Source organism: Pezoporus occidentalis, unplaced genomic scaffold, assembly GCF_034315485.1.
Source record: "Pezoporus occidentalis ecotype Australia unplaced genomic scaffold, CSIRO_AGI_Poc_V1 ctg1, whole genome shotgun sequence".
Lineage (NCBI taxonomy): Eukaryota > Metazoa > Chordata > Aves > Psittaciformes > Psittacidae > Pezoporus > Pezoporus occidentalis.
In genome coordinates this window covers 1710248-1730632 of record NW_026912778.1, presented here as the reverse complement: position 1 = coordinate 1730632, position 20385 = coordinate 1710248, and the positions used below count along the sequence as shown (strand labels likewise).

General features: G+C 39.7%; 1 protein-coding gene across 8 annotated transcripts in view; it reads right to left on the bottom strand.

Moving 5' to 3' along the window:
* Positions 1-7561: 7561 nt before the first annotated feature.
* The window catches only part of RAPGEF2 (Rap guanine nucleotide exchange factor 2), a 197861-nt gene continuing 185037 nt past the window's right edge, over positions 7562-20385 (bottom strand). For 7 of the 8 annotated variants that reach the window (XM_062609911.1, XM_062610068.1, XM_062609991.1 and 4 more), the window contains 4 exons: positions 15858-16083; positions 13753-14312; positions 10905-11210; positions 7562-9661 (listed from right to left, as the gene is read on the bottom strand). In XM_062609911.1, the coding sequence (XP_062465895.1) occupies positions 9636-9661; positions 10905-11210; positions 13753-14312; positions 15858-16083 (1118 nt within the window). In that variant the 3' untranslated portion in view covers positions 7562-9635. The remainder of the gene's footprint in view (positions 9662-10904; positions 11211-13752; positions 14313-15857; positions 16084-20385) is intronic. The other variant, XM_062610149.1, reaches the window with a different exon arrangement.

Below are 20385 nucleotides of genomic sequence, written 5' to 3'. Positions count from 1 at the left end.
GACTAATTTCTTGAACAGCTGGAAGTTTGCTTTCCTAAAATTCAGGGTCCTGACTTTACTCTTTGCTTGACCCATATCCCTCAGGACCACAAACTCAATCAGTGCATGATCACTGCAGACCAGGCAGCCTCCAATTTTGACATCACCAGTTAGCTCATTTGCATTGGTGACCATCAGGTCCAAGATTTCATCCCTTCTGATAGGGCTGTCTATTGCCTGGCTTAAGAATTTATCCTTGGTGCATTCTACGAGACCCCTAGATAGCCTACAGCTCACTATGCTACTTTTCCAGCAGATGTCAAGGTGGTTGAAGTCTCCCCACAGGACAAAAACCTGTGAGCATGATGCCAGGACTAAGGCAGCTTTGTCAATAGGCTCTACTTAATCAAGCAGCCTTTAGTAGACACTAACCACAAGGTTCCCTTTTGTTGCCTAGGTCTCTACTTCTTATCTGTAAACATTTAATCTGCTCAATGGCTATTCTTCAGAGGTGGGTCTTAATATTCTATTTCTTGCTGTAGAAGGGAACCTCTCCACCTCTCCTTCCTCACCTGCCCCTTCTGAACAGCTTGCAGTCACTGATAGCCTCACTCCAATCATGGAATTTGTCCTACCAAGTTTCAACAATGGCCTTTCTGAGCCTGGCAACACCTCTGGTGTAAATTACAGAGGAGGCAACAAACATGTCAAACATACTGAGCTTGGCTTGAGTCTTGTTTGTCCTGCACTCTAGTCACCTGTAAACATGTCGTAGACATAGACGGATTATTACTTACTGCCATTTTAGATGAAAGGGAGACCCAAAAAGAGCAATGATCGGAAGGCAGAATTAGTCTATCAAACTATACACATAAGTCAGCTTTATGAATGCAGGTAATTTGATTTTAAAGCACAATATTTCACAACTGTTTTCTTCAGGTATTAATTCCCATGGCACATTTTGAAGCAGTATTTTTCTCACAGTATTTTTTTACACCCTGTTCTCTGAATTGTATTTTGTTCATTGTTTGGATTCCTTTTATCACTGATTCATGACAAGAAATGAGATCTGTAAACTAAAGAGAACCAATCTCATCTGATGGATGTTTCTAATACTAATGGCCAGCAGAAGAACTGCTGCCACCCTGTCTTGCAAACCTAAGTGCATTCAAGGTTTTTTTTGCATGCATTACCCATGCTCTGCATGCTTGTGGTTTGGCCAGAATGTGAGTGTACCTAGAAAGATTCCTGAGAGAAGGTCAGATCAGTGCGATGTCCGTTCTGTGGTTTGGACTAATTACCTTCCTTGTACACTTTTCTCCTTGGAATGAAACATGTTATTTTGCAATGAAAAGTTGGAAGCACTAAGGTCACTGTTTGTGACAGGTAAAGACTGAAATAAGTATTACATTTGTTCATATTCTCCAGGCCATTATAACAATACCAGTCTTAGTCATTCCATCACTGTTTTTCTTCCTGGATGAAGAGGTCAATAAATTTAACTGAACTCTCATCTTTGAAGAACACAGTTCATTGTAGCACAAATAAATGCTATGTCATCAACATGCAGCATTCTGTAAGTACATCTTTTTAGCAGATTTATGAAAGGTATTGATTTGGTGCATCTGGCCAATTCCATGTTTCTAAAATCCCAGCACATTTCATTTATAAAATAATATTTCAGGTGAAAGAAGGTGACCTTCACTGAACAAGCAGTGGTTTTAAAACTGTTTAAGTGTGCATGCATAATTTAAGATATCTGCAGAGAAATGAGCTTTCTTTTTCTTTTTAACCTTGGCAATGCAGAGTAAGCTTTGACAAAGAAAAAAAAGTCGTTAGGAAACAAGAGTTACCCACTGGTATTATTTTATAAACACATGCTGGCTTTCTCAGAGGGTCTCCAGTCTAAATTAAGCATCCAAATTTGACGTAGTAAGCAAAGGTAAAAGCAAAGAGGGACTGGAATGAAGGGCAGATTCTGCTGCTACAAAACAGTGAAAGCTCAAATGTGAAACAAATATTGCTATAGGTTAAATTTACAAAGATTGCAAAATACACAGCTGAAGGGAGGAGGAAAGCAGTAAAATAATGTATAAGCCATTAACCTACAAACCCCAAACAGCAGCAACAGCAATTTATTTGACAATCGTAGGTGAATAATCAAAAGGACACCACTGACCACACAGCTAAGTCAGCTTTATGCCCTTGTCTCCACAAGGACACAAGGCAGGGAGGGATACAACAAGGCTCTGAAAGTGGGCCAGCTCACAGCAGAGCCTTCAGCCCATCATGCCACAGGAACTTGAACTACAGCTCATTTGGATAAAAGGGGGACATGACCGCTTTCAGCAATTTGCATTCTCTCCCTTATATTTATGTGTGCCTTTCATTTGTGCACACTTTTAGAGAATCAGAAACCTGCAGAAGCTCGTGCTTCAACCACAGTGCTGTTTTGTAGTGGCTCATGCCAATAGGAAACCTTCATAAGTGCTTATAGGAACTGGGGGCAGGGCCTTCTCAGCTACAGAGCGCAGGTTGTTCTGGAGTGAACTGCGAATTTCTGATGTGGAAAAAAAAATGTAGCAAATCATGTAGCCATTGGGATAGCTCACTAGAACGAAGTATGGTACAGGCCTACACCTTAATAAAACAGTGTTAGAACTGAAGCACTGCAGTGCTTCAGTTCTGAAGATATCGCTTATACAGCTGCAATTTCAGGGAGCAGAAGGGGAGAATCAAAGGAAGATTAACTAACAGAAAAGAATAAAACTTCTGCTTGTAGAGATCTTGTTAAAAACATAGCATTATTGGTTTTCCACTGATTAGAAATAAGCATGTTTCTTCAAGGTTTGAAGCGCTGAGAATGCAAACTACATACTAGATAGTTATGCACTTCTCCGTTTGGCAAAGACTGGAAATCAGGACTAAGCATGCCCTGGTAGTAGAAACATCTGTAAATCTGCTACTCAGTTTCCAAACCACAAAAATTATTTGTTTATGAACATCTTGTCAGGACACCCAGTATCATTAGACAGTAAGGAAGATCGTTTTAAGAATATAATCAGCAAACAAGACATTACAGTACAAGCTACCATGAGAAATCATAAGTTCTTCAGGCGCCTGTGAATTGGTTGAAGAATTAAGAGTTCTATCAGTACAAGCTAGGACTTCTCAGGATACAGAAAAATCAACATTTTCATTCACAGCCATCTGTCTGCATGCTGAGATGCATCCTTAAGACAAAATGTCCTGCTTGCTGGCCAAAGACACTAACTTCTGCAAATGAAAGTGTGCCCAAGGAAAGCTCACCTTAAGCGTCAAGTGTGTCTTGTGCATACAGAATTAATGTGCTTCAAAACAAGAGAAAGAGATGGTGATGCTTGAACTAGCACCAGATGCAAAGAGGGACTTAATATCAGCCCATTAGCAGGAGCAAATGCATTGAGCTGCAGTGATTTCTTTAGCAATATGTAGAGGAAGAAAGCGAAATTTCAGCCAAAGCTATTAAAATTATGAGGCCACAATCATCAGGACAAAACCACAACTAAGGACAAGTTTACAGCTTAGGAAGGAAGAAAGGCCAAAACTGCAGGTAGTATAAAACCACCTTATACTCCTGATTTCAGTTCAAGCATACAAATTTCAGAAACCACAATGACCCTAAATCTGAAACAAAAAAATCAAAACAGTAGTTAGGCAAGTAAAAAAACCCCAACCTGTGTCATGCCAGTTCCCATGAAAAGCATGGAAAAGATCAAACACAAAACTACACCAAAAAAGAGTGCTTATGCTCACCACTCTGAAAAGCCACCTGCTTGAAGAGCAAGCGCCAGAATGGAGATGTCCCAACTAACCAAATGTTGTAATACAGAAAGTAGATGTAGTTCAGTCCTGTACAGGTCATTAATGACATTATTTTGGAAAGAAACATGTTTTCATGAAGAACTGGTCAAATGTGATTAAAAGCAACAGAAATGTGATTTTAAAAGGTCAGAAAAACTAGACCCTTTTAATAACACACCAGATGCCTCTACCTTGTAAGACAGTTTGGATTTGAGAAGACAAGCCAGAACCACCATCCGTGGCAAGTCCCTTGCTTCCTGGCCCCCCCAACTCCCTGTGCTGGTGCCACACTCTGTTTGTGTCTAACAAAAGATTTCAGCAAATTAAAAAACCATTCTGTATTCATCAGATCGCATCTATTGCAAGTACACCAAAGTAAGCGGTATGCTACAGATACACAGAGGGTACTACATAGAAACCTGAACAAACCAGCTTTCAGGAAACAATTGAGAAAAGGGCTATGCATATGCAGACAAAGCACTGAAGTCTGAATTTGCCCTGCCTGGGTACACTCCTTTCAAGCTTTTTGAGCACTGAAGTGCTGCCTCCTTCCATTGTTTCTGAAGACTGCATACAAAACACACTTCAGGAGGAAGGAAATGGGTGGTACTGTGTTCTACAAAGGAGCAAAGAGAAGCTGTGTGAGAAACCAGCTAATACAAGCAACAGGAAGAGGTTAACAGGGAGGGAGAATTGTGCATCTAAAGAACAACAACTGAGGCATGAGAAGGAGGAAAAGCACATATATGCCGAGAAAAGAAGCAGCTAAGTACACTCTTTCTTAGTCAATAAAGCACTTGAAACATGAATTATTTCTTGAATCATGTTCAAGAGCAATAAATACATAAGCCTTATTAACGTGAATTTGCTATGAGTTTTTCACCAATGACTGACTTGCCAAATGAACTTCCCATGGACTGAGACACACAGAGCATGCAAAATTTCAGAGCATGCAAAATGCCAAACACAAAAAATATTTCAAAATTCTTCAGAAACTTTTATGTTCGGCCTTAACCATAGAGGAGCCTCCATCAGTTTTCAGGTCTGTTTGTTAGGCTTAAACAGTTGCACTGTGCTAATATCTCCACTTACAGCATACAGATTCAGAGGCATTATGCAGAGCCATGGGACAGCCAAGCTTTTTATCTCAGGGAGTCATAGGAAACAGGACTCCAGTTTTCCTTGGAAGTTTTGTTTCACAGACCTTTGAGCTTTCTTATTCTCCTGTAACCTTTTCTAAAAGGCACAGACTTTCTCAAAGCACAAAGCCCTGAATAAAATTCTTCAGCCAAGGTCTCAGCTAACATTACATAGGGTGAAAGATTCACTTATATCGTAAGTTACCCAAGATACAAAAAGTGTCCAGAATGTGCGTTATCAACAAGGGGAAGAAACATGTGGGACAAAGTTACAGGATAACAGAATAACAGAACAAAACAATTTTTTAGACTAACTAGAAAAACCTAATCCTCTAATCCAAAACAAAATTAGGAAAGTAAACAAAGATTAACACAGCAGTATTTTCAAGGATGGAGATGAAAATCAGAATTGACAGAAGTCAGGCTGAATTAGACATTATCATTGACACGAAAAGCAAAAGATTCTTCAACCAAATAAATACCTCAAAACCAAAATGAGTCATCAAGGCCGCTGTGTGGCCAGGAAAGAACTGAGCTCAGGAATAATTCATCTATAGCTACCTAACAAAGTGAAACATTCTCCTTCAATATGGAAAATGTCATTAAATACAGAGACTAACAAAAACGGTCAGAGTACGCTGGCCAAAAGTTTTGAAAGAATAAGCACGATCACAGATTGAATAATAAGATCTGGTGAAGCTACCATGCGAGGAGCTATAACAGGTGACTGAAGACTGACAAACATAAGAGAAGTGGGGTGAACAACCTGTCAGCCTGACCTCATAAAACCTTGAGAACAAGTCTCAGAACAGAAAACTCTTTATAGATCCTGGACTAAACACACAAAGGAACAAAATGAAGGTAGAGATGGTATCAAGTAAAAGAAACTACATACCTGCATGGGAGGTGGGAAAAACCTGTGCTTAAACTGTGCTGTAAGAAGAGGAAGTAGCAGTTTGGAAAGGGACTGCTGCTGGAGTTCTTGATGACCAAGTTGGGACTAAATTTACCAATTAATAATGATCATCATAGCACACAGAGTCTTGACACAAACAGAAGGCTTTCAGGGTTTTTTGTTTTGTTTTGAAATAGCAACACAGTCCCCCACTTTAGGTGCACCAAATATTTTAAGCTTAGATATACAGATGTAAAACATACATGCTTCTCCAGATGACCACAGTTAAACCATTAAAGCAGTACCTTCAGCACCTCAGTTTTTATGCTGATTCCAGTGTGTAATATACTTCATAAAGAAGCAGCCTTTGCCTCAACAAGATTTATTAAAAAAATACTTCATAAAAGAGTATAGATAGTTGAATGATGTTTCTTCAAACAAAAAAAGAAACTTCCTTAGATTTCAGTTTTCCATGTGATTTTGTCAAATGCAACACTAAATCCCAGGAACTAGTAGTTTGTCTGCATCTTGCTGCAGCCACACAGTAAGTACAAAATTCATATTACATGTGCTAGAACAACTATCAAATCTATTTCACAAGAAGACATACCTTAGCAGGCCTTTATTTCAACTGAATCTGTCTCTGCATGAAGTGTTCTTTATCTCCCAATCCACAATGAGCTACACGTATTAGATCGTTAGTGTTGTGGATGTCTGTCCATAATGTGTTCAGAAGGGAGGCATGAACGGGAGGATAGGGAATCAAGTACTGTATCAAGTATATTGAAAAAATATTTACAAATTTGCAAACAGTTCATAAGGGGAATTACCTTTATTATTACCAAAGGACAAACTTGCAGGTAAGACAAGTAAAAATGTACTTTCACTCTACTAATGTCAGCCACTAGTAACGCTGGTTCTCTAGCCTGTTAAAACATACTCAACAAGTACAACCACAGATTCGCAGAAAGTAGTTCCACTCACAAGAACACCATGAAAATCTGCATCTCCATAACTTATTTCCGTACCCTCCTAGAGATTCCAGTGACAGAGAATCTTGACAAGTCCTGTATTTTCAATGCTTTTTAACTTTCTTCTGATTGTATTCAGTGTGGAATGTTTCCAGGGTTATGTTTGGAAGACTTAAATCTAAACAGAGCATTTTGTTGCTTCTCTTTGCAATGAACCAATTTTAGATTTGGAAACACCTGTCAAGCACTTGAAAGCTAAATGGGATACAGCTGATAATAGCTTTAGCAGTGACATTTTAACCCGGTCTTCTGCATTCTACTGAAAATAAGGACTTTAACCCCTGGAAAAAAAAAAAAAGAAAAATCTACAGATTTGACACTGAATTAATGTCAACTTTTATTACCAGGGATGGTATTGGGTGATCTTCATTGCTTGAAATACCTTGTTAGGTAAAAAAATCAAATGGATCATTTCGAAATGTTAAAACATGTATTCCTTACTTTCACACCATTCAGAACATAAAATCACCACAATCATTCCTTTAATACTGTTTACATTCAATATATACCTAAGACCATAACTACAGTCCTCTCTTGGCACCTCAAATGTTCCTGCTGGGGACACATAACACGTAAGTCATTCTCATTCAGCAGTACACACACCCAACTTTCCAGGAGTTATCAGCAGCACAAGTATATATCAAGAAAAACTCCACACCAATGGTTTGCCCACATCACTTGGCAATTTCCCTTTAATATTAATACACAGAGAAGTAAATTTTTTTCATAAATTTGTTCAAGTATGTGGAACATGTAAAATGCATAAGAATCAATATGGACTTCATTAATGTTATATTTATTTATTTTCCAGCTTCATACAAACTGGATGTAGAAGCATAAACATAGTACATTTCTACCATTTTCAACAAAAATATAACCAATATGTACAATTATTGTATTAAAAATACAAAAGGGATACAGACTCCACCAATGTCTTTCTAAAAGACATACAGGTACAAGTAGTATCAAAAGTATGAGGAAATCACCAGTTAATTGTACATTCTGCACTTGACATCACAGAGCGAACTGAGATTAGCAGTCCTATGGTCTACAATTACTTAATGCTTATATAACATTTGTGCAACTTGTGATAGAGCTAGGATTTTGTATTTCTATATGCACATGAGGTCCACAGCCTTGAGAATAAAACTGGCAAATAATGCATATTACATGTAAAATTACAAATGCATAATTGACAATGGGATATATAAGCAAATAGACAAAAGCTATGATTACAGGAGAGAGAATTAAATAAAGCACTGACATTTGTTTGATACAGTGAAAAAACACTGCAATTTGATCTTTAAAAGTTGAAGCTATTTACGTTTATCTACTGATCAATATGATCAGCTGAGTTCAATGGAAAAAAAAAATATCCAAGACCAGCAGTTCCTCACATTTGAGTACTACTCGGATTGGCAGCCTTCACTTCTCCGGAGTCTGTGCAAAAACAACACAAAAATAGAGGGGAGGGTCATTTCAGTCATTATAGGGTTAATAGCAGCTGTGAGCAGGTGGCTGCTACACATTGGCCTTCTCTACACATGCAGTGTTCCATGAAGCCATTAACAGTTGTGACTATTTCTGCATTGCAAAGGCTGGGAAATCTAACCGTGTTATTTTTCATTACTTAAAGGCTCGTTTATCCCCTAATGCCAAAGTCAATAGATGGAGGTTATTAGATCAGTGTTAACAGCTGACATGAGCTGTGACATCCCAACTTCCTTCACTGCAATGTTATCCAGTTAATTTTTCTTTCAATATACTACTACCTCGTAAAAATAAAAATAATATATAACTTAAAGGTGGGGTTGCCATCTGTCTCATTAGAATGGGACACTTTCTTTTCTAGTCTGCCATCCTGTATTCCACAAGGCACAGGTATGAGACACACAGTGTCCTCTTTCCATCACCAGCCAGTTGCAAGAACCTGTTTCTACATTTAGACCTAGCTGAGGATGCCATTCCCGCTAGCATGTCCAAACTTCTGAAGATTCCAGGGTGGGGCACACTAAGAGTGAAGTGAGATGGTCAAGGAACGGTAGCATCCTATAACCTTTGCCTTCCCTTCTGCCCTGCTCAGCCATGTGACAGCAACATTTTTTCCAGGAGCTCAGGCTGGCAACCCTACTTACAGGTATGAAATAATACTGTAATCACTATGCAGATGCAGTAGCTGATTTCCAAAATGCAAACATACAAAACCGTAACAAAGGCATTGTAAACAAGCAAATAAGCACTGCTCCTTGAAGGATTTCAATGCATCTCTCTCTTTGTAGGTTAAAGGCCAATTGTAATTTGACAACTAGCTTATCTCATTATCCCAATGAGGCTAAGTGCTAGGACTGTAATTGAAATCTACATGGAAGATTTAAAAAAGAAACCCTTCCAGGCATTGGGAAGTGCAGCCAGAGTTAATCATCCTGATGTGATGATCTTGGAATTTGGAATGATACTGTGTGATGTGGCAGACAGCGACAGTGGTAGCTTGGAGATTGCCGCACTGTGCATTTCAAGCAACACAGTTTGAAAAGTGCCAGGGCGATTTCTTCACAGTATTTCACATGCAAGGGGAGAGGGGACAGAAGGGGGAGGGGCAGAGGAAGAAGCCCCATGCTGCTTTAAGGCAGGGAAGGAGGCAAATAGGTCCACCATCCTTTAACTATAGTTCCAAGGCTCCTATTCTAGGGACGTCTTCTTGTGCTCTCCTTTAAGGTGGCTCACTCTGGATCCAGAAAAGCCCAAGTCTTAGACAGCAGAAACTTGTTCATCTTCTGCAAACACAACAGGATAGGGGAAAATAGAATTTAGTTCATACAGAACAAGACTGCTACCGAATGAAAAAAACCCTGTATGGTGCTTATGTTTTTTCCATTTTGTTGTATTAGTTATATAATTCAAACCAATCTAAATATCTGTACATTTCAGGTCTCATGAGAAGTATTCCTTCATAATTTTGTTCTCAAAGGAAATAAGACAATTGTTATAACTGAGCTAGGTGCAGTTCCTCAGCCTGAGGAACGTAAGAGCTATGCCTAGATATCCAATAGCTTCATAAAGATATCTTACATTTTTCCCTGAATATATATCTGTGATTTCTTTAAATTAAGATTGCATCAAACCTGAGAACAGCTTTAGTCAGCATTTGTAGGAACAATTAAATGTCTCTGACATGGTAATTTTCAAAGTTTGTGGCAATTCGATTAAGGTAGACTTTACTTTTTCCATCAGGTTCAACTGCAGAGTTCATTCTACATATAAAGCCTTACTAACTAAGCATTAAGGAGGGAAGGGGAACGTTAGCCTTTCTTTCATTAGCAAAACAAAGCATTCAAATGTGTAATTTGGGCACTGTCTGCCTAAATTTTGAGCACTTAGCACTAAAGATGTAATCTACCTATGCTTGCACTCTGTAGAAAAACAGAAAGACTATGTCTATATAGTCTTTCTATCATTATAGCTGAGCTGAAGCATAAAGAAGCAGACAAACTTGGGCAAGCGAGGTAGCAAACGAGTAGTGGGCTCATTATATGAAGCAGTTGGTATAGAAGAGCCAGTGTCCACAGCGTAAGAGTTTCAGATAGAATGTGAGTGATTATCCAAATAAGCCTGACCAGCAATGCTCTATGGGACAGACAGGCAGATATTCTACAGACCAGGATAATTTTTGACCATTAAATATATGGCTAGTGTCAAACACTAGGTATGCTGGAAGCTTGAAGGGCAGGCAGGCCTGTACCTGGTGAACAGAGGCACTGCCAGAGAAGTTGCCTAAGCCAACTGCTTGGTTGACCAAAATGCAGGTGGACCTACATTCCAAATATGAAATTGTATTAAGAATTAACTGAATTCCTCCCCTTTCAAAAAGTTAATAGCAAGTTTTGAAAGATGAAAGAGAGCCAGATTATGGCAAGAATTTCAATGTATGAATGCATTTGTGTAATTTGCTTTGTGTTTGTGAAAGCGTTGACCAGTTTTGCATGCAGGTCACTCAAAATCTAACAATTAGAAATTTACCATCTTCCTCTGCAGAAAACCCTTGAGATGGATAGTGAGCAAGACGTGGATCTGACTCATTTGGTTTATGCCACTGAGGTTTGTTCACAGGCCTGTTAGTTGAATGGCCATGTGACTGCTGCTGCGGAGTTGATGTCCCATGAGTCTCACATGTCCGTGCCACCATTCTAGACCTCTGAAGTGCTATGTTGTAATCTGGAGGCTTTCTGGTTGGATGGGAACCACCTTCTGCAAACTCAGCAATAGGTATTCCAACATATCCAGGAGGAGTTGGAGGTGGTTCCCGGTATCGACCCTCTTTTCGTGCTGCAGGAAAAGTCACAGATTATTATGAGCGATAGTAAGAGGAAAACTGCTCAAAGGAAAACAAACAGCAAAAGTTAGATAAACATCAATGAACTCAACACCCCAGGAGGTGAAAATCTGAAGGACAAAAGTTAACTAATACACAGTAGAAAATAAGGTCTTGAAAAATAAACCATGCAAGAAAGTATCGAATAAACAACATAGACAGGGTTTAGCTATTCTTCCAGTAGTGAAGCACTAGTCTAATAAAATTCACCAAATTACACAGGGAATTTGCTCAAACTTAGAAACTGAAGCTGTTCTATGAACCATATAGAGTAAAACATACACTGATCTAAGTAATGTGCAAGACTCAGGAGTCCACATAAGTGGCAAACATCAGGAATACTGACATGTCCCCAGACACAAGACTATCTTAATCCTGAAGCTGGGCTTTGTACCTAACATCTCTTTTGTTTTTAGCATCTTGCAGGGGGAGGGAAGGCACCTGGTAAATTATTTTTTTCTACAAATCTTACTACTTAATGAGACATAAGCTACAGTTCCAAAATGTAAGGAAGTGCATACTTCCCGTATACACTACTGCCCACTGCTCTTATGTTAGCATTATCTCCAAAATTAAAACTTGAAAGTATGCCTTTAAGAACAATGATTAAATATGATTTTATATAAGTGATGGAAAGATCACCATGTAGTTTCTGGATCTCATACAGGCATAACTGTTTACCTGAATAAGGCTTAACTCTGGGCATACTTAGAAGTTCTACCTTGCAGAGAACTTCTAGGGAGGAAACAGTGATTAAGAAAGTTAAGCATCTGCAGGGATGAACAGCAAATAGGTGTGACTATTTTGGAGTTACGTTTGGTTAAAGAAGTCAGCTGGGACTTTGATACTGAACACTGTGTGGGTCTGGCCCTTCAGTACATGACCACTTAACTCAAAGTGCAAAGGCAAACATGGCATGAAAAAACACTGACATAGACAATTTACTCTCCACAGCTTGTCATACACTGTATATTCTTGCACAAGTGGTGATGACAACATCACCCTGCATTAGGCAGCATGGAACTGACTGAAAGTACGAGTTTCAAATGGACCAGTGCTACTTGGATGCAAGTTTTAATAGACTAAAAATAAAGCCTTGGTATTGTAACAAAGCCAAGTAATTTCGAATTGGATATAAATATTTTTCTTGGACAACCTGTTTTAATGGAACAAAGCAGTATGAAGACGTTTCTGAGAAACTGTATTCAAATATTTCTGAAATGCAACTGATGCAGAAGAAATTCTGTAGAAAAATTTTATTGAAATACTCAAGAGATAAATGTCTATTCAATGCAAAAGAATCGTGAAAACAGTGGCTTATGTTGGGACAGTGATAAGCAGTTATATTTGCAGTATAATTAATTAATAGTACTGAAGTGCATGGAATGAGTGGCTTAAATTTTCAGATCTTCCATTCTTTCAAGTCTCTAAAAATGTGGCAAGCACTGCCTTGAGAGGCAAGCTTGGAAGCATGCTTGTTCCACATTCTGGTGGGAACCAGGGGTATCAGTGAGTAAAATTAGTGAGTAAAATTAGTGAGTGGTGTGAATCTGAACCTAAAGTCTTGAACTGAATAGCTTCCTTCTCTTCATAGTTCAAGGATTCAGATGTGTACCCAAGCTCTGAGGCAATGGGCCTTTGCTAAGCAATATACTGTGACAGAAAATGGAAAAGCAGTTTATCACAGCATGCCTTCAATTTGGCAGACTTTTTCAGCTGTGTCAGTGCAAAATGAATCTAAATAGTTCTTCATATTAACCTGAAGAAAGGCATGCTGAAGGGGAATGAAAGGAAGGCAAGAGACAAAAATGTAGAGCGTTTGCATGGCCTAAGGACTGGGATGCGCAGAAGGAACAGTATGAGAAAAATGTTAACCACTGCCAAAGACACCTTCATATATTAATTTATATATTATTTGATCTTTATTTTGCTAAATGATTATAAATCATTCAACAGCTCTAACTCCTTAGGAACCTCTTCAGATTCAGCAGTCCAAAGAAACACTTCTGTTGGTATTTAAACACAAAGTGATCCCATTTTCAGAAATAAGGATATTCACAATTATTAGGCAAGTCATACAGATGTATAAAGTAAAACACTTCTAAAAAAAAAAAAAAAAGAGGCCACATTTATTAAGATTTCCAAATATAGAATGTGGAGTCTTACTGTGAAGAAAAATTCACATTTCAGAACAGACAGCTACATCAGCTATCAGCCTCTCAATACACTGTCCAGCAGTTGAGCTGGCTTTTTGATGTATGGCAGGCTCTCTAGAAACACAAAGGTGCTGAGACTTAACAGTAAGTGATATTTTCCCTAGCAATAAATGCACACTTAGAGGTGAAAATCTGAGAGAGACTGAAAAATGTTCAGTTTTGCTTTGAAAATTAAATAAAAAAAAATAAATCCAGGCAAAACAAATGCAGTTTTAGAACAATATGAAGAACCGTAAGCAAATTAATTAAAATACTTCATGATAAACAAAACTTAACTTACCAATAAGCCCCTTTGTACTACTTGACGATACTGCTATATGAGTGGGCATTGGAGCTGGCTTTGACTCCTCTGCTGGTACAGATGTTAGGCTACTGGTTTCAGCTTCACTTGAAACATCCTTCCCACCCCTCCGCTTTATGGTACCTGTATCACCTTCCGAGTCCTCTCCCCAGTATCCTGTTGAGGATGCCCAGCTTGCTCTGGACTGTGCTTGATCAAGGCCCTCCCTGCCTTGGCTCTGCCTGCCATACTTTGTGGCATGATCAGGGAACATCAGCTGGTCCATATGACTGCCTGAGGCCCACAGTCCTGCCCCATCGCCTGAACTATCGAAATGAGCATGTCCAAAAGGCAGAGTCTCCCAGCTTCTCTGGTGCTGTATTGTTTGTATGTTGTCATGAGAACCACTCGAACAAGAAGTCCAACTACCACGGCCACTGTCAGCTGCATCAAGTGAAGCTCTGTCCCCCTGATCCTGTGACAGCTCTTCTGTACTAGGAGAAGAAAGCACAGTTGCTCCAGCATACAGGCCTCTAGTCTCTGACAGTGGTGCATATGAGCTAGATGCACATTGACAAGGGGGAAAAATAATAAAAATAAATAAATCCAGCATTGGAATTGGAGATCATTTACAACACATGAAGAATTCAACAATCAAGAGAAAAGCAAACATACTTGGGGGAAGGCGAGGGTTCGAATAGATGACCTTTAAAAGGTCCCTTCAACCCAAACTATTCTACAAATCTATGATTGAAGATTATGATGCAATTCATAGTATTATTTACATTAATGACTAATTCCATTTTGAGAACAGGACACTTCCCTCTCAATTTTGTCCTCAACAAAACAGTTACTGGACAGATAACCTCACTTCACTGGAGTCATTTCAAAAGGTAAAAACCCAACTTTGAAGCAGCCCTTTGGGGGACAGACTGATAGATAGGTTCCTTCTGTTTTCCCAGCCATGGGAAGCAAAGGGTCATAACTTAAAGAGTTTTAGCAGGAGGCAGCTGATATTCAGGTTTAAGTTTCAGCTTTTCAGAATTTGTTTTCTGCTTAGGAAACTATGAAAACCAACTTTTAAACAGTTCTTGCAAATGGAAACTTATTTTAACCTTCATTTGGAAACACATGCTACTTCATGGAGCAAGTATGTTCTTTATAGCCTTTCAGGAAGTAAAAAAGCCTGACACTATCACTTTACATAGTAAGAGAGAAAACCAATAATGTCACTTTTGTTCAGCAGCTATCCAGGCTTCTGGGATTTGTCCTTCCAGGGCAGCTTGCTATGCAGACTAGAAGCCTGCTCTTCCACATATTTAAGACAGCTGATTAAAGAGGTTGCGTAGCCTGGTATTCCCAAAACTGAACTATATCATTCTTAGAACAGCCTTACCATGCACAAGACCCCACAGGGTTAAAAACTCTGAAATCATTTAGAGGATTGAAGCATCCAAATAACAGGTCAGAAAAGTAAATGGAGACTAAATAGGATCCAGACCTCCAGTTATTTTCAGACCAAGGCTCACTGCTAGAGAGATTCAGAGAACTCCTCACAGCACTAGCCTCCCCACCATTACAGAAGCTAATTACCTAGAAAATTACCTAAAAATCCAGCAGCCTAATGTAAATTTTAGCTTCCAATTATTGTTGACTAGAAGAGATATTCAGGGTAAAACATTTTTGAGTTAGATAAATACATACTTTTGTATGAAATAAACTGCAAAATTACTAGCTTGATCACTGAATAACTGTATGAATAATTTCTCACCTAATTCAGTTGATTCCCCATCTAGAAAACAGGCTATGATATTAGTCTGCCATAAAGAGGATAATCTACAGCGCTACTAAATACTCAGATGATAAGGTCTACTGAGATAAACTCTTACTTCTATAGACCTCATCACATACTCAAGAGTGCAAAACTTTTTCTTCTCAGAAAAAGGAACATTACCACAAAACATGGCATTGAAATATTAATTTTTTAAATCAGTGGAGAAAAAAATAGTATTTGAGAGAGATACAGGCAAAGGTACATGAAAAAATATAGACATACATGCCACATAAGTATGAAAGTATAAAGTAAGCACAAATAAAATTCCTACCCTAAGCTGTATTGATCTGGTTCAATCATGATTCTTCTATCAATCCTTCCCACACCAAGATTTGTCTCCACAATGCTGACAGAATGCCTCTGTCTCCTCTCATCATGCAGAGAGACTGGCATAGAGTCAAAAGAGGAATTGCTGACAATACTAGATCTGGAAGAAATTTCGCTGTGACCAGAATCTGAGAAGTTATCCACCGTGCTGCTAGGAGCCAAAGTATAGCCTGCAAAGGGAATGTCACGTTAGTCATACTCTCCGAGAAGACTACTCAGTCCTTGCCAGGCAGCTGGCAGTACTGCTACCATAGTAAATCAAAATTACATTTACACAGAAGCAGAAGATATAGATAGATAGCAGAACTATGTAACACTGTGTATTCTGTCTCTTATGAAGAGATTTAAGATTGTGGGAACAAGCACTACTTACTGAGAAACCAACGGCTCACCTTCCTCCTTCTCTGCCCTCCTCTCCCAAATAATTTTCAAATGAATCATTATACTGTATGCCCACATTATGAGATCTCACTTCTCAAACAACTGCCTGTATGTAAACATTGCCTCCAAGACTGGAATGAAAGAGGTGCCCTGGACAATATTACTCCTTAAAGTACTGCAAGGGATCTTCTTACACAGTTTTTTCTGTTCTGCAAAGCTACACTTCAGAGATGAAGAGCAGATACAACATAAAGCCCAGATGTCAGGGCTGATCGCTTGTTATGTTTCTTGGCTAAGATGTGCCACATTTTCAAGCTTTCTTTGTGGTTCTTTGCTAACTAATTGCATTCCAAATAGCATATATTACCAGAATTATACTATAATTTGGAGGTAGCACTGACACTGCCAGACTGAGATACAATCTGCAAACCATGTCAGAGACAAATTCAGCAAATTCAGCTTTTGTTTTAGTATTAAACAAAGTTGTGCTGAATGCTCTTGCCAGTTAAGTTAAAGATCATTAACCAATATACTTCCAACAAGCAACTGCAGTTTTCATTTTCCGCTTTCAGTCTACAAGTGTCAAAATGACTTCAACTGAGCCATCCCAATTCCTTTGCTAAGAACATGGAATTAATACTGTCATTTTTGTCTGAAAGAACACACCAATAGCTTCACATCACCACCAAACCAAGGTTGTTTTGGATTTTTTTCCATAATCATGTTTAAGATTTGTGTTTTGCAAAAAATAACTACTTTTCCCGCTATGAGCAAAGTACAGAATCCCAAATAATTTTTCAAGGAATGCACAGGCATTACCATATTTATAGATATTCACTATTTGTTCATGTAGTATTTGAGAGAAATCATGATACTAGCTTACAAGGACTGGAGGTGATAATCTATGTCTTCTCTACATAACATCCACCTCCGTTTGATCTTACTAAAAATCACTTCAATAGAGATTTTGGATACGTATTTGTACTTTCTTGCGATATTCATCTCTCCTATTTTCAGATCTCTGCTAATCCAGCTGGATTTATTTTTTCCCCCTTTTGTTTCCATAAGTCCTTATATTTTCTCCCTTTTGTTTCCATAAGTCCCACCTATCCTAGAGGCCACTGATGAATTGTTATCCTTGTTACCGTTCTCACTTCCAAGAAATGAGGGGAACTAGTTAGGTTCATCAGTCTGGAGCCATAAGGCCTCAACTGATTGGCACTGCCATCTACCATCTTAAAAAAAGGGCTTAACTATCCATTTGATATGAAAGTAGGAAAAGCAGTATATATGAGTTCCAAATCCTTAAGATCCCTGTGCAGTTTAGGGACAATTATTGCTACACGAAAGTCTCCAACACATCTCTAGCATTCTGAACTTCTATTATGAGAACTCAGCCTCAATATATGTCTTTTACCATAACTTTATATCATGCAACTATTAAACTGAACTTTTATTATAATCTTAAACGATAATTTAGAAATTATTTGCAATACAACTACGTTATCATACTTTCACGGAGACTTGTTGTTTGAACTACAGGAAAATATCTCTGTTCTCTGTTTTGTCTATTCATAACCAGAACATGTACAATGAAAAAACAGGCTTAAAAAACAAGAAGAAGAAAAAAACAACAAAACCTTTTAAAGTCCTAAATTCAATTAAAAAAATTACCTGATGAAGCCACTTAAAAAAACCTCAATCAAGAAACCTACAAGGTGTAATAACATTCCTCAAATACCCAAATTTAGAATATGGGACATGATTTTAGAATATGGGACTCAATATGGGAGGCCAGGTCTACTGGGTGCTGGTGGAGCTGGTCTAGGGGAAGGGCAGTTTTGGTAGGAGGCTTTCCAGGCTGGTCAAGAAAGCTTTAAACTAGATGTGTTGAGGGAGGGGGGCATCATTCCATCCCAACACACCTAGTCAGTTGCCAGCACCTATAATAAATGCTCGGAGCAATGTAGAGATATTTCAGCCGCTCCAGTCAATAAGCTGGCTTCATTTGGAGCTCGGCTCAGATGCCTCTACAAACACCCATAGCATGGGGAACAAACAAGAGGAATTAGAGATGTGTGTACGTCTACAGGGGGTATGATATAATAGGCATCACAAAAACATGGTGGGATGGCTCCTATGACTGGAGTGTTGGAATGGAAGGTTACAGGCTCTTTAGAAAAGACAGGCCTGACAGGGAGGAGTTGCTATTTATGTTGGGGACAGGATGGAGAGTATGGAACTCTGGGGACAGGTGATCAGTTAACAGAGAGTTTGTGGGTCAGGGTTAAAGGGAGAACAGCGATGGGAGACATTACTGCGGGGATCTATTACAGACCACCTGATCAAGAGGAATCTGTCCATGAAGCACTCTATACACAGATAGGTAAAGCCTCACGCTCGCAGGCCCTTGTTCTCATGGGTGACTTCAACCACCCTGATATCTGTTGAAGGGACGATACAGCCCAGCAGAAGCAATCCAAGAGGTTCCTCGATTGTGTGGAAGACAACTTCCTTCTGCAAGTAATAGAGGAGCTGACAAGGAGAGGTGCTATACTTGACCGCGTGCTCACCAACAGGGAAGGGCTCATTGGAAATGTGATGCTCCAGGGCAGCCTTGGATGCAGCGATCATGAGATGCTCAAATTTGAGATCCTCAGGACAGTGAGAAGAGCGTGCAGCAAGCTCACTGCCCTGGACTTCAAGAGAGCAGACTTTGGCCTCTTCGGGAACCTGCTTCGGAAGGTTCCATGGGATATAGCCCTAGAGGGCAGAGGGGCCCAAGGCTGTTGGTTGATATTCAAGGATCACCTGCTACAAGCTCAGGAGTGTTGCATCCCAAATAGAAGGAAATGCAGCAGGAGGGCCAGGAGACCTCCTTGGATGGATGAGGAGCTCCTGGGGAAAATTTGAAGGACAAGAGAGGCATGTAAAAGGTGGAAGCATGGACAGGAGGCCTGGGAAGAGTACAGGGATGTTGTCTGGGAAGCTAGGGACCAGGTTAGGAAAGCTAAGGCCCAGTTAGAATTAAACTTAGCTAGGGGTGTGAAAGGTAACAGGAAGGGATTCTTTTACATTGCAAATAAAAGACAGACTAGGGTCAATGTGAGCCCTCTCCGCAAGCTACCAGTAGAACTGGCTACCCTGGATTTGGAGAAGGCTGAAATTCTGAATGACTTCTTTGTCTCAGTCTTCACTGGCAAATGCTCTGACCACACTACCCAAGTCTTAGAAGGCAGACGCAGGGACTGTGAGAATGAAGACCTTGGGCCCACTGTAGGAGAGGAACTGGTTCGAGACCATCTTAAGAAGCTGAACATGCACAAGTCCATGGGACCTGGTGAAATCCAACCGTGGGTCCTGAAGGAGCTGGTGAATGAAGTTGCTAAGCTGCTGGCCATCATATTTCAAAAATCATGGCAGTCAGGTGAAGTTCCCGATGACTGGAAAAAGGGAAATATAACCCCCACTTTCAAGAAGGGGAAAATGGATGACCCGGGGAATTACAGACCAGTCAGTCTCACCTCTGTGCCTGGCAAAATCTTGGAACAGGTTCTCCTGGAAGGCATGCTAAGGCACATGAAAATCAACAAGGTGCTTGGTGACAGCCAGCATGGCTTCACTAAGGGGAAATCCTGCCTGACCAATTTGGTGGCCTTCTGTGATGGGGCTACAGAACTGATGGACAGGGGTAGAGCAGTTGATGTCATCTATCTGGACTTGTGCAAAGCGTTCGACACTGTCCCACAAGACATCCTTGTCTCTAAATTGGAGAGACATCAATTTGATGGATGGACCACTCAGTGGATAAAGAACTGGCTGAACGGCCGCACACAAAGAGTTGTGGTCAATGGCTCAGTGTCCAGCTGGAGACCAGTAACGAGTGGTGTCCCTCAGGGATTGGTGTTGGGACCGGTCTTGTTTAACATCTTTGTCTCTGGCATGGACAGTGGGATCGAGTGCGCCCTCAGCAAGTTTGCTGATGACACCAAGCTGTGTGGTTCGGTTGATACCCTGGAGGGAAGGAATGCCATCCAGAGGGACCTTGACATGCTTGTGAGGTGGGCTGATGCCAACCTCATGAGGTTTAA